This window comes from Octopus sinensis, linkage group LG22, assembly GCF_006345805.1.
Source record: "Octopus sinensis linkage group LG22, ASM634580v1, whole genome shotgun sequence".
NCBI lineage: Eukaryota > Metazoa > Mollusca > Cephalopoda > Octopoda > Octopodidae > Octopus > Octopus sinensis.
In genome coordinates, this window is record NC_043018.1 from 15,704,075 (window position 1) to 15,717,662 (window position 13,588).

Consider the following 13,588-nt stretch of genomic DNA (forward strand, 5'->3'; position numbering starts at 1 on the left):
TCATTTCAGTAATTCAGGGAATCCAACTCGTTTCTCTATATTCCACATTCTTGCTGGTTTCTTCAAAGATTACCTGAAAGAAAAATTGATGCATATGAGACACAAGAATTGGGGGAGGGGGACGAATTTCATTGCTTATAAAAAGCACAGTGGAGGGTAAGGAAGGGAGCTGGCAGAATCATTGCAGTGTCAGAAAAAATGCCTCACATTATTCATTCCAGCCCATTACATTATGAGCTCAAATCCCGCTGTGATCAATTTGATTCTATCCCTCTGGCATTGATAAAACAAAGAACCAATTAACTGTTGAGGGTCGCTGACACTGACCTACCCCTTCCTTTCAAAATTTTTGACACCGTCCCTAAACCAGAAACAGTTATAAATGAAGTCTGGAGAATAAATATATAGCTGGTATTTTCTGCTGTATTTAACAGACTTGATAATGATCAGTGAAGCTGCCTGGAGTAGTTGACATCTTTCACTTGTCCAAATATCTTCATATTACAACAGAGAGATAAAGTTTTAATGGTCCTATGATTACAGGCTCACTCACATCAGGCATCAGTTTAGACATCTCCCGCTTTAGATATCTTTCAGTTGATTCAAGTTTTGAGTGGAATTTGGTAGATGGAAACTGTGTGTAAGCCTCTTTGATGGATTGTACAAACAGTTGTTGAATGGTAGTCTTAATGAATTGGCCAGTTTATTACAACTGCCTGGCCCTTAATTGACTCTAGCAGTCTTTAGGATAAGGGTCTGGTCACAGTCTAAACACAACCTAATATCTTCATGCATTATTTCCAGCTGCAGATATCCATCACATTTTTTCCTTAATCATCTTCTACACACTTATCTTAGAGGTTCCACAAAATGGTCAAAGAGGCCACTTTTCCTCTTCAGACAAAAAAAGGATATAACTGTGACATAATTGCTAATATTTTGCTATATCTTATTTTTCTTTCTTTTTTTTTTTGCATTTTAGTTAACTGGACAGTTGGATTGGACATATGATATCAGCAGTAGTGTAATAAGCAGCTGTCAGAATGCCATTTCTTCAAGAGACAGTATGACGGAGCAAAACAACACGGAACCCGAACCAGAGCAGTTGAAATCAGTGTGTGATTGTCGCAATCAAGAAATTTGTCAAGATGGTAAGTTCTGTTTCCCTTGGAAATACTATTTTTTAAATATATTAATATTTTATGAACAATAGGCGCAGGAGTAGCTGTGTGGTAAGTAGCTTGCTAACCAACCACATGGTTCCGGGTTCAGTCCCACTGCATGGCATCTTGGGCAAGTGTCTTCTGCTATAGCCCCGGGCCGACCAATGCCTTGTGAGTGGATTTTGTAGACAGAAACTGAAAGAAGCCTGTCGTATATATGTATATGTATATATGTGTGTGTGTGTGTTTGTGTGTCTGTGTTTGTCCCCCTAGTATTGCTTGACAACCGATGCTGGTGTGTTTACGTCCCCGTCACTTAGCAGTTCAGCAAAAGAGACCGATAGAATAAGCACTGGGCTTACAAAGAGTAAGTCCCAGGGTCGATTTGCTCGACTAAAGGCGGTGCTCCAGCATGGCCACAGTCAAATGACTGAAACAAGTAAAAGAGTAAAAGAGTAACAGTGTCATTAATTAAGGGTTTGCAATTGGCTAATCAATGGTCCATGTTTGTTATTGCTGTTTGATTTCGTGGTGGCCCTGATAGGACAAACTTATGGATAAAAGGCTTTCCATCCATGCCAACCCCATATTTCATTATTCAGACACAGCAAGTTAACTGGTAACCTCAGTAGTACAGGTTACCGGTGCAAAAAAAAAAAAAATGTATAAAATAGACTTTGCAAAGTGGTTGGCATTTTGCAGGAGCTCCAAATGTAGAAATTATGCAAAGCAGATGCAGATACTGCAGCTTGGCACAGTCCCCAGGCTCGTCAAATCCAAGCAAACACAGAAGGGTCATTCATTTTCTGCAGTGTTTCAATGGGAAAAGACCAATGGAACAAAATACCACCCCTTGAAAGCAAGTGAAGTTTGTCATGAAGAAGGGTGTCTGGCCAAAAGAGTAGGTTGAACTATGTAAAATGTTGGAGAAAGAAACCTAGCGGTTTTTCTTTGGAATAAATACATCCAAAGTAAAAATTTTTTCATGCACCCTTAGAATATTACAGTGCATCCACTATTAACTGTCTTTTTTGCACGGACCCCAGGGGTCGTATGGACCCTGGTTAAGAACTACAGGTCTAACCCATGGTTCTTGGTCTCAAGAATTTGTCTTATGAAGAAAGGCTGAAGACGCTCGACCTTTATTCTCTAGAAAAACGCCGCCACCGTGGTGATCTCATTCTTGCTCACAACATCATAAGCGGAAAGTGTAACCTCTCGAAAGAGCTGTTCTTCACTCCTGCTCCAGAGTGTCAGCTGCGGGGTCACTCCAAAAAGCTCTATCTGCGACGATTTCATCTCAATCGAAGGAGAGGGGCTTTCTCCGTCCGGGTTGCGGATCCGTGGAATAAGCTGCCGGACGAGATGGTAGAGATGCCGACAACCGCTCGGTTCAAAGTCTCCCTTGACCACAAGTGGCCTGAACTCTTTACATGAACATCCCTGTACATAACTCCATGTCCCCCTACATGGTGTTGCTTTTTGCTTTTTGAGCCAAAAATTAACTAAAATGAAAAGTGGTTCTAGAAACGATGACAATGAGGATGAATTCATGATTCTCTATTTTTCTATTAATTTTGTCTCTTGTTTCTTTCTTTCAAACAGGTGTGTGTCAGTGTAAAGACGGTTACACGGGAAGCGATTGTTCCATTGATAAGACTGAGCCACCGATTGTTGCTGCTCCATCTGCATGTGATAAAGATAACTGCACCAACTTGAATGTTGTTGGCAGCAATTTCTATAATGCTTCTGAGATTACCTGCCATTATGAAACAGTGGAGGTAAGTACCCCAAAAAGATAAAACATTCTAACTTACATTAATGTTTGGAATGTTCCTTGTACAATAGCTATTCCTAGCTTTCATGTGTGCAGCAAGAGGTATCATGTCCATCTGTCATGATAGTGAAGTGACAGTCGTTAGTTGTCAAACAAGTGTCCAGCTCCCACAGTTTCAGAGCTGACAAAACAAAGGGAATTTCTAGACGAGGGAGACTTGATTAGCTTCTACCCTGGGCAAGTGCTGTCTGCTTTGGCCACAGACTGACTAAGGCTTTGTCAGTGGATATGGTAGACAGAAGCCTGTTGTACACACACTCGTGTCTTTGTATGACAGTTTCCATTTACCAAATCCACTTACAAGGTTTTGCTCAGTTCAGACAATAACAGAAAATATATGGCACGTAAAAAGCACCAACCGATTGTGGCCATTGCCAGCCTACCCTGGCACCTAAAAAGCACCATCCGTATGTGGCCGTTGCCAGCCTACCCTGGCACCTAAAAAGCACCATCCATATGTGGCCGATGCCAGCACCGCCTTGACTGGCTTCTGTGCTGGTGGCACATAAAAAGCACCAACCGATCGTAGCTGTTGCCAGCCTTCTTGCGCACCTGTGCTGGTGGCATGTAAAAAGCACCCACTACACTCATGGAGTGGTTGGCATTAAGAAGGGCATCAAGCTGTAGAAATACTACCAAATCAGGCGCTGGAGCCTGCTGCAGCCTCCTGGCTTCCCAGACCCCGGTCAAACCGTTCAACCCATGCTAGCACGAAAAACGGACATTAAACTATGATGATGGTGTGGGTTCTGGTGGCACATAAAAGACACACAGTACAATCTGTAAAGTGGTCAGCATTGGGAAGGGCATCTGGCCAAAGAAACCAAACCAAAAGCAGGCTATGGAACCTGGTGTGGGCCCTGGCCTTACCAGTTACTGTCAATTTGCTCAACCCATGCCAGCAAGGAAAACGGACATTAAATGTTAATAATGATAATGATGATGCTGATATGTATGTAAGTATGGATGTACTCAATACAGGGGGAAATAATTTGCGAGAAAAAATATAATTCTCAAAAATTAATTTACTAAGATATTATTAATTTTGTTATCGTCTGGAATGACTATTTGAAAAATGATAACAGAATTAATAATACAGGCAATCACAGGCCCAAGAAAAGCATTAAATAGCTGAAGGATTAAAATTAATCAAAGGACATACAAAGTATGTCTGCCTGCTGGATACAACAGTCAAAACTCCCATTTAAATTGCCAAAATTACACCGATGATAACTACAGAAATCAACTGAAAGCAGATTAGGTCAATAAAATCTCTTTAACGTATATTTTAAGAATAAGGACTCGGGTGAACTGGTTTCTGTACTGGCAAAATAAATAAATTTAAATAAATAAATTACCTTATCGTCATCAGTGCTCATTACCAAGAAAAGATACCCAAACTGGCCGTATTGAAGTCTGCTCTGCAACTGATTCGTTTTGCGCTGAAATCAAATTACAGCCACCAGTGAAAAAATATACTCTCTATACAGGGGCAAATAATTCACAAGAAAAAATATAATTCTATGTATATATATATATATATATATATATACATACACACACATATACATATATGTAAGATGTATATATGTTTATGTGTGTATATATACATATATCATGTGATCACGTGACCAACCAGACCATCAGATGTTGTTACACATCACTGGTCACAATGCGTTCGCATTGTTTTAGCCTTCGAATGATGCCACCCCGCTGGCTAAGCGAGCAGGCCATATATACATATATACACACATATATATACATCTGGCACCTGTGTCGGTGGCACATAAAAATACCATCCGAAGACCCGGCAAGACTAGTCAGGCCATAACCCGTGGCCCCTACCTGGGACGTAGTCAGTCCACCTGTGCATACCTTCCTTCCTTCTTGTGACACTTGTGAAGACCTGTTGAGGCAAGTGAAAATCAAATCAAATCAAAATAGATGAACATCAATGGAATTTGTATCTTTGTGGTACCAGTGCTGGTGGCACACAAGAAAACCATCCGAACGTGGCCGTAGCCAGTACCGCATCGACTGGCCTCCGTGCTGCGGGCACGTAACAAACACCATCCGATCGTGGCCGTTCGCCAGCCTCATCTGGCACCTGTGTCGGTGGCACATAAAAACACCATCCGAGCGTGGCCGTCTGCCAGCCTCGTCTGGCACCTGTGTCGGTGGCACATAAAAAACACCATCCGAGCGTGGCCGTTCGCCAGCCTTGTCTGGCGGCACATAAAATCACCCACTACACTCTCAGAGTGGTTGGCGTTAGGAAGGGCATCCAGCTGTAGAAACACTGCCAGATCTGACTGGCCTGGTGCAGCCTTCGGGCTCCCCAGACCCCAGTTGAACCGTCCAACCCATGCTAGCATGGAAAACGGACGCTAAATGAATGATGATGATGATGATATGTAAGATGTATGTATGTGAGTATATATATATAGACAAGTGTACGATGACAGCTTAATATAGTAGGAACATCAATCCCAATTCTGTCTTCTGGTTTGGATTCCTCGGTCTTGTTCTAGGACAGGGTTCTGGTGGTGACATGACAGGGCAATTCTTGTGCTTCCACTCTAAATGCTGTCAGAATCCATCCTACTGGTCATCTTCACAGTATTGCCATCTAAGTAATTTGCTCCAAAAAGCCATTTACTATTTTGATCTCCTGGTCAGGCACTGATTATGACCCAGGGATTACAGTCTTCTCTTTTGTTTCCGTGAATCCTGGCTGCTGATGGAGAAGTATTTGAATCCTTTTAACTTGGAATTGAACATTGCTTTCTTTTGTCTCCTTGTTATTGTATGGGGCTGAGACATGGCAAACAACAGTCAAGTGAAATAAGCAAATACAATCATTCATCAGCAGATGCTTGCGTAGTATACTTAAAATTAGATGGCCCAAACACATAAGCAATATGGAGCTATGGCAAAGAGCAAATCAAGTTTCGATTAGGGAGCAAACATTTAGGAAAAAGTGGAAGTGGATTGGTAGCACAATTAGAAAAGAAAACTTCAAATGTAGCGAAAAGTGCTTTAAAGTGGAAACCGGTTGGATATAGAAAGAGAGGTAGGCCTAAGAACTCGTGGCGTAGATCAACACAAAAGGAACTAAAGAAAGGGGGACATTCATGGCAGAGTATAAGTACAGAAGCGAAAATTATGCGACATGGAATTGAATTATAAGTGGTCTATACTCCGCGTTGGAGGGTTAAAGGTAAGAAGAAGTATATTTTCATGAGATTTGTTCAAAGGATTTTGATTTCATCAAATCTGTATTCATTGAAGCCAATAAAGGATTCATTTACTATTTTCCTTAATTTTTCCAGCACATATTTTATTACTTGTTTAGTAGTTTACCTTACTTTAACTTACAACAAAATAACATCCCACTATTTTTGCTTCTCTTTTCTAATTTATTTAGATCACTCTCGATGGGCTGAAAATTGGAAGCAGTGTTACAAAAGATAACATCAATGGTGAATTTGTTACTCAATTTAGCATCAATTGTCCTTTGCCTAAACAATCGAATGTTTATCTCAAGTTATCGCTGAACCAAAAGTTAAGTGAAGTCGGTGCTGTCTATCTAACAGCAAATATTAAGCAATGCGTTTCTTGTAATGAGACCTTAATTAATGGAGTATCAAGAGAAGAAATTTCATCTTACTGCAGTGTTCAACAGGTTTGTAATTCACTCTTGACTTCATTCATTTAAAATATCCATCTTAACACTTAGGCATTTAACCCTTTCGTTACTGTATTTATTTTGAGATGCTCTTGATTTCTTTCAATTATTTTAAATATAACAAAGAATTTAGTAAAATAACTTAGTTATCATTCAGCTAGTGTTAGGAACATAAATTGTGACTAAGATCTGGTGGAAGATTTTAATTCAAAACTTTTGAAAACAAGACATTTGTACTACAGAGCCAGAGCTGGTTTCAGCCGGGTTGGTAACGAAAGGGTTAAACCAGCTGTGTACAACCAAAGTATTCTGTCTTATTTTTAAACCAGCCAGATCTGGTTTCTCACACATACCCTATAAGATCATTCTAAAAATAAACAATCACAGCATTGAAATCTCAAGGCTATGAGATAGCGCGTGACTAATTCAAGACAATGCAAATAAATAAGCATTAGATTTGAAAGAGTTCCTTGAATGCTGAAGGGTGAAACACCAAAATATCCAAAGACATTCGAACATATAATGGTATTTCTTCTGATTTTCTGCACTGTGTTCAAATTGCACCAAGGTACACTTGGCCTGTCATCCTTTCACAGTTGTTAAATAAAGACCCATTCTAGAAATGGCAGATTGACAGACTTTTTAAAGTTTCATACACATCATCATTGTCTAACATCTGTTTTTCCATGCTGGCATGGGTTGGACAGTCTAACATGGAGCTGGTTAGCAGGAGGGGGGTGTCCAGACTGTAGCTGTCTGTTGTGGCATGGTTTCTACAGCTGGATGCCCTTCTTAATGCCAACCACTTAGCAGAGTGTGTTGAGTGCTTTTTACAAGCCACTGGCACGGGTGTGTTAGAGCAGCACTGGCATGGGTGCCTTTTAAGTGGCACCGGCAACTGAAAGGACAAGCCTGTGTGTGTGGCAGACAGCGATTCTACTTAGCTTGTCATATTTCATCACACAGGGCTTTATAAAAATCTGTTCTAGTCAGTTTCTTATCACAATCAGACAAAATGACATTGACCTCTTGGAAAACATTGGGAGCAGAGAAAAGGGAGATTTCAATGAAAGGCGCAGGAGTGGCTGAGTAGTAAATAGCTTCCTTACCAACCACATGGTTCTGGGTTCATCCCACTGTGTGACACCTTGGAGAAGGGTCTTCAACTATAGCCTCGGGCCGACCAAAACATTGGTACACAGAAACTGAAAGAAGCCCATCATATATATATATATATATAATATATATATATATACATGTATGTGTGTGTATGTTTGTATGTCTGTGTTTGCCCCCCAACCTTTACATCGCTTGACAACCGATGCTGGTATGTTTACGTCCCCATAACTTAGCAGTTTGGCAAAGGAGACTGATGGAATAAGTATTAGGCTTACAAAGAATAAGTCTTGGGATCGATTTGCTCGACTAAAGGCAGTGCTCCAGCATGCCACAGTCCAATGACTGAAACAAGGCGGCGAGCTGGCAAGAATGGTTAGCAAGCTGGGCGAAATGCTTAGCAGTATTTCGTCTGTCGCTACGTTCTGAGTTCAAATTCCGCCGAGGTCGACTTTGCCTTTCGTCCTTTCAGAGTCAATAAATTAAGTATCAGTCAAGTTCCGGGGTCGATGTAATCAGCTATCCCCTTCTCCAAAACTTCAGGCCTTGTGCCTTTAGTAGAAAGGATTATTATGAAGGCCACGAGCTGTCAGAATTGTTACTGTGCCAAGCAAAATGCTTAGCAGCATTTTATCCATCTCTACATTCTGAGTTCAAATTCCACCAAGGTTGACTTTACCTTTCATCCCTTCACGTTGATAAAATGAGTCCCAGTTCAGCACTGGAGTCGAATTAATTGACTTTCTCTGTCCCCCAAAATTTCTGGCCTTGTGCCAAATTTTGAAACCACTTTTTTTTTCTTTTTTTTTCTTTACTTGTTTCAGTCACGTGACTGCGGCCATGCTGGAGCACCGCCTTTAGTCGAGCTAATCGACCCCGGGACTTATTCTTTGTAAGCCCAGTACTTATTCTATCGGTCTCTTTTGCCGAACCACTAAGTGACGGGGACGTAAACACACCAGCATCGGTTGTCAAGTGATGCTAGAGAGACAAACACACACACACATATATATATACATATATACAACAGGCTTCTTTCAGTTTCTGTCTACCAAATCCACTCACAAGGCTTTGGTCGGCCCGGGGCTATAGCAGAAGACACTTGCCCAAGATGCCACGCAGTGGGACTGAACCCGGAACCATGTGGTTGGTTAGCAAGCTACTTACCACACAGCCACTCCTGCGCCATTATTATTATTGCTGTTGTTGTTATATAAACATGTTTCAAAAGTTTCCTCCCCTTAACGTTAATTTCAATTTTGTCTTATTTTTTTCCTTTTTTCTTTTTGCAGAGCTGCTGTCTTATAGATGGAATATTTTATTCAGATCGTGAAAAGAATCCATCGAACCCTGCCTGTGAGTTCTGTGTTTCAGCTACCAGTCGCTCCCAGTGGACAGTTGACACAGGTAATTTCCGTTTGACATACTAGTATAATATATTTCTTTACTACCCACAAGGGGCTAAACACAGAGGGGACAAACAAGGACAGACAAACGGATTAAGTCGATTACATCGATCCCAGTGCGTAACTGGTACTTAATTTATCGACCCCGAAAGGATGAAAGGCAAAGTCGACCTCGACGGAATTTGAACTCAGAACGTAACGGCAGACGAAATACGGCTACGCATTTCGCCCGGCGTGCTAACATTTCTGCCAGCTCGCCGCCTTTCTAGTATAATAGTCGACTGTATACCAGTTTATGCGTATCTTCTTCTCTATCTATCTACATATTGGATCATTAGTAATATATTTAACAGAAAAGGGTGTTTCTCTGTATGTCAGGACCCTAAGAAGGTACCTCAATTTAAGTACCTAATTCAATGGAATCAGAAATATGCCGTGCATGAGAAGACCCGGCAAGCCAAGTGAGACCATAATCTCGTGGCCTATGCCAGGGGCGTTACCAGCCCACTTATGCACACCTTTTCCTTCTTTGGACACTAAAACTCTGCTTGCGAAGACCTGTTGAGGCAAGTGAAATCAAAATCAAATTTGATGAATGGCGTCCAGATTTTATATAATAGATAAGACAAGTTATAAATAATGGTCATTACATATACCTTTATGGTAGTAAATTAGACTTACAGTTGTTTCCAGTAGCCATTATGGGTTCGTTCATTGATCAGTTGAGAAAAATTTAACAACCTTATAGAATTGACATTATTCTCTTTGGAGTCAGAGCATTCTGATGAAAAACAAAGCAGAACAAAGAGTAAATGAACAATACGGACATGGCAAAGGAAGTGAAAATATACATAGACAAGCACACACATACAAGTATACAGAGAAACATATATGAATTTGTGTTGCAAGGTTCCTGATGTTGAAACAGTGTTGAAACAAATATTGTTATATTTCAAGACAATAATTTTCTTCCTTTTTCCAAATAAACACATGAACTATATATTCATTCTTCCCTCATTTATTAACTGTTCTTATTCTATCTTATGTCCATTGCCTGGAAATCTTTTGTCCCACATCTGAGACCTCTTCAGCAACCTGTACCATCCACGTGTAACCTGGAGAGGTCACAGATGTGTGACGAAAGATTTCCAGACAATGGTCATAAGATAAAATAAAAACAATAATAAATAAGTGAAGAACAAATATGCTGTCTAGGGTGACTCTCCAGACACAACAAAATTTGTTTCAACACACGAATTCACATACAGAATCTTGCAAACCAAATACAAAAACAAAAACATGTGTTTGACAAAAAAAAATAGAAGAAATAAATGACCATCCCAAAATATAACAATATATATAGAGATATATGTTTGTATATGGAAGCACTCCGTCGGTTACGACGACGAGGGTTCCGGTTGATCCGAATCAACGGAACAGCCTGCTCGTGAAATTAACGTGTAAGTGGCTGAGCACTCCACAGACACGTGTACCCTTAATGTAGTTCTCGGGGATATTCAGCGTGACACAGAGAGTGACAAGGCCAGCCCTTTGAAATACAGGTACAACAGAAACAGGAAGTAAGAGTGAGAGAAAGTTGTGGTGAAAGAGTACAGCAGGGATCACCACCATCCCCTGCCGGAGCCTCATGGAGCTTTAGGTGTTTTCGCTCAATAAACACTCACAACGCCCGGTCTGGGAATCATGACCGCGAGTCCGCTGCCCTAACCACTGGGCCATTGCGCCTCCACTATGTTTGTATATACAAGTATATATACATACATTCCTATATCTATGTATATAAAGTTTTATCTTGTTTAAGATTTAATTCCATGTTTCTTTTCCTCTTTTTTTTTCTGCAGAAAACAACAAATGTGACGCACCATCATCTGATCAACAAACAATGATGATTGTCGGAATTGTTATCGGAGTTGCGCTCTTCGTTTTGACTGTGGTTCTCATTGCCTTCTTTATCAAATGGTAAGATTCACGTTTTTAATCAAACACACACACACACACATATATATATATGTATATATATACTAATATTGAGGGGTCAGCAAAAGAAATGCATCACCACATACTGAAGTTCAGAAATAGCAGCCAAAATCTAAGCCATTTCTTCTACTTAAAAAAAGGGTCTACCAGAGAAACCATTGTGATAAGATGGATATATCATCATCATCATCGTTTAACGTCCGTTCTCCATGCTAGCATGGGTTGGACGGTTCGACCGGGGATCTGGGAAGCCAGAAGGCTGCACCAGGCTCCAGTCTTATCTGGCAGTGTTTCTACAGCTGGATGCCCTTCCTAACGCTATATTATATATATATAAATTAAATTAGAGATAAAAGCACTATTAGGCAAATCAAACAGTGAAAAACATAAACCAAAGCATAAAAATAAAAATAATTAATATAATATACAAAATATATAAAATATATAAAATTTAAGATTTACATTTTTTAAATTTAAAATTATTAATTTATATTTATAAATTTTTATATTTTATATTTTATAAAATATATATATAGGCTCATACACTCACTATCTCTCTCTCACACAGTCTCATGCACACTCTCTCCTAAACATAGTCCCTTCCTTACTCACACACATACATACATACACACACACACACGCACTTATGAACTATCTGACACATTCTCATCTCGCTCACACACACACACAGATGTTCTCACACAGACACACTGAAATCTACTCCCATTCATTAACACACACATTCTCTCTCATACACACACAATTACACATATGCATACACGCTCACTCAAACACTCTCACTCAAACACTCTTCCTCCAACACAAACACTCTCACTCAAACACCCTTCCTCCAACACAAACACTCTCACTCAAACACTCTTCCTCCAACACAAACACTCTCACTCAAACACTCTTCCTCCAACACAAACACTCTCACTCAAACACCCTTCCTCCAACACAAACACTCTCACTCAAACACTCTTCCTCCAACACAAACACTCTCACTCAAATACTCTTCCTCCAACACAAACACTCTCACTCAAACACTCTTCCTCCAACACAAACACTCTCACTCAAACACTCTCACTCAAACACTCTTCCTCCAACACAAACACTCTCACTCAAACACTTCCTCCAACACAAACACTCTCACTCAAACACTCTTCCTCCAACACAAACACTCTCACTCAAACACTCTTCCTCCACACATGCACAAACCCGCTCTCATATGCACACACTAACAGAGACACCACACACACACACACACACACACACACTCTCTCTCTCTCTCTCTTATACATGCACTCTTATACACACATGAATTCTTGCTAATGTATATTTTGTTGCAGACATTCTCACTGGCACACACATGTATGCACACTCACTCACAAACATGCATTCCCTCACACACACACACACACACAGCGTCTACATGTCTGTCCACATGCAACACAAAAAAAGGAATCCTCACAAACTGACATCTTCATTCGGCTGTGATATTCCAATTCCTGTTTGTTAAATGATGGGCCGTGCATTCCATGCCTCACACGGTTTCTTTTGCATAAACAGTATTCATGAACCTTTTTACATTTGATCAAATAGAAGATTGACCAAATTTCTTATGTATACAGAGTAGAATCTTGATACCGGAAAGAGGTTCCCTTATTGGTTGGTTTGTTAGGGTGTTCTATGTTTTGTGTCCAATCCTGACATGCCCAAACAGAAAACACTCTGATAATCTCTTTTGTTTTCTTCCCACAGGAGGCAAAGAAAGAGCAGAAAATTTTCAACAGAAGACAGAAGCATGATGTCTGAATCCCTTTATGCTTATCACTCTTAATAAAAGACATAATTGACCATCGTTATCAACCCACATTATTTACATTCCAAGACAGACCACCACAACTTTCTTAAGCTATTTGTTATCTTACCTCCGGTTTTTTACCCAATTTGTTTGTATTCTTTTTAATTAATTAATCTCAATTATAAAGTATCATTATTAAATCATTTTGTCTGCATTTTTTTTAATAATCTCTTTTCAATTAATAAATATATAATATTTTTTGTCTTAATCTAATTATATTGTAAGAAGATGAGATTATGTACGAAAAACTAACACTGCCGCTGTAAATTTACTGAAATTATTATTGTAAGATATATGTATATGTAAATATACACATACAGACACAATCACATCTATATATACACGTGTATACACACACATCTATATATATATATGCATGTGTATTTATATATACATTTACGTAAATAAAGTTTGTAAAAAAGAAAAAAATTATACATATAATAAATAAAAGTTATTTTCATGATTAAATTTTACTTGTTTTCTTCATTTTGTCCACAAGATTTTAACTATTCAAAG

At 39.6% G+C, this 13,588-nt stretch overlaps 1 protein-coding gene across 1 annotated transcript in view; it reads left to right on the forward strand.

Moving 5' to 3' along the window:
- LOC115223143 overlaps window positions 1-13,313 on the forward strand; it is a 142,835-nt gene extending 129,522 nt beyond the window's left edge. Inside the window, exons 84-89 of the mRNA XM_029793566.2 lie at window positions 983-1,151; window positions 2,769-2,944; window positions 6,428-6,685; window positions 9,097-9,211; window positions 11,073-11,190; window positions 12,970-13,313. Coding sequence (XP_029649426.2) covers window positions 983-1,151; window positions 2,769-2,944; window positions 6,428-6,685; window positions 9,097-9,211; window positions 11,073-11,190; window positions 12,970-13,048 — 915 coding nt within the window. The 3' untranslated portion in view covers window positions 13,049-13,313. The remainder of the gene's footprint in view (window positions 1-982; window positions 1,152-2,768; window positions 2,945-6,427; window positions 6,686-9,096; window positions 9,212-11,072; window positions 11,191-12,969) is intronic.
- Window positions 13,314-13,588: the final 275 nt, after the last annotated feature.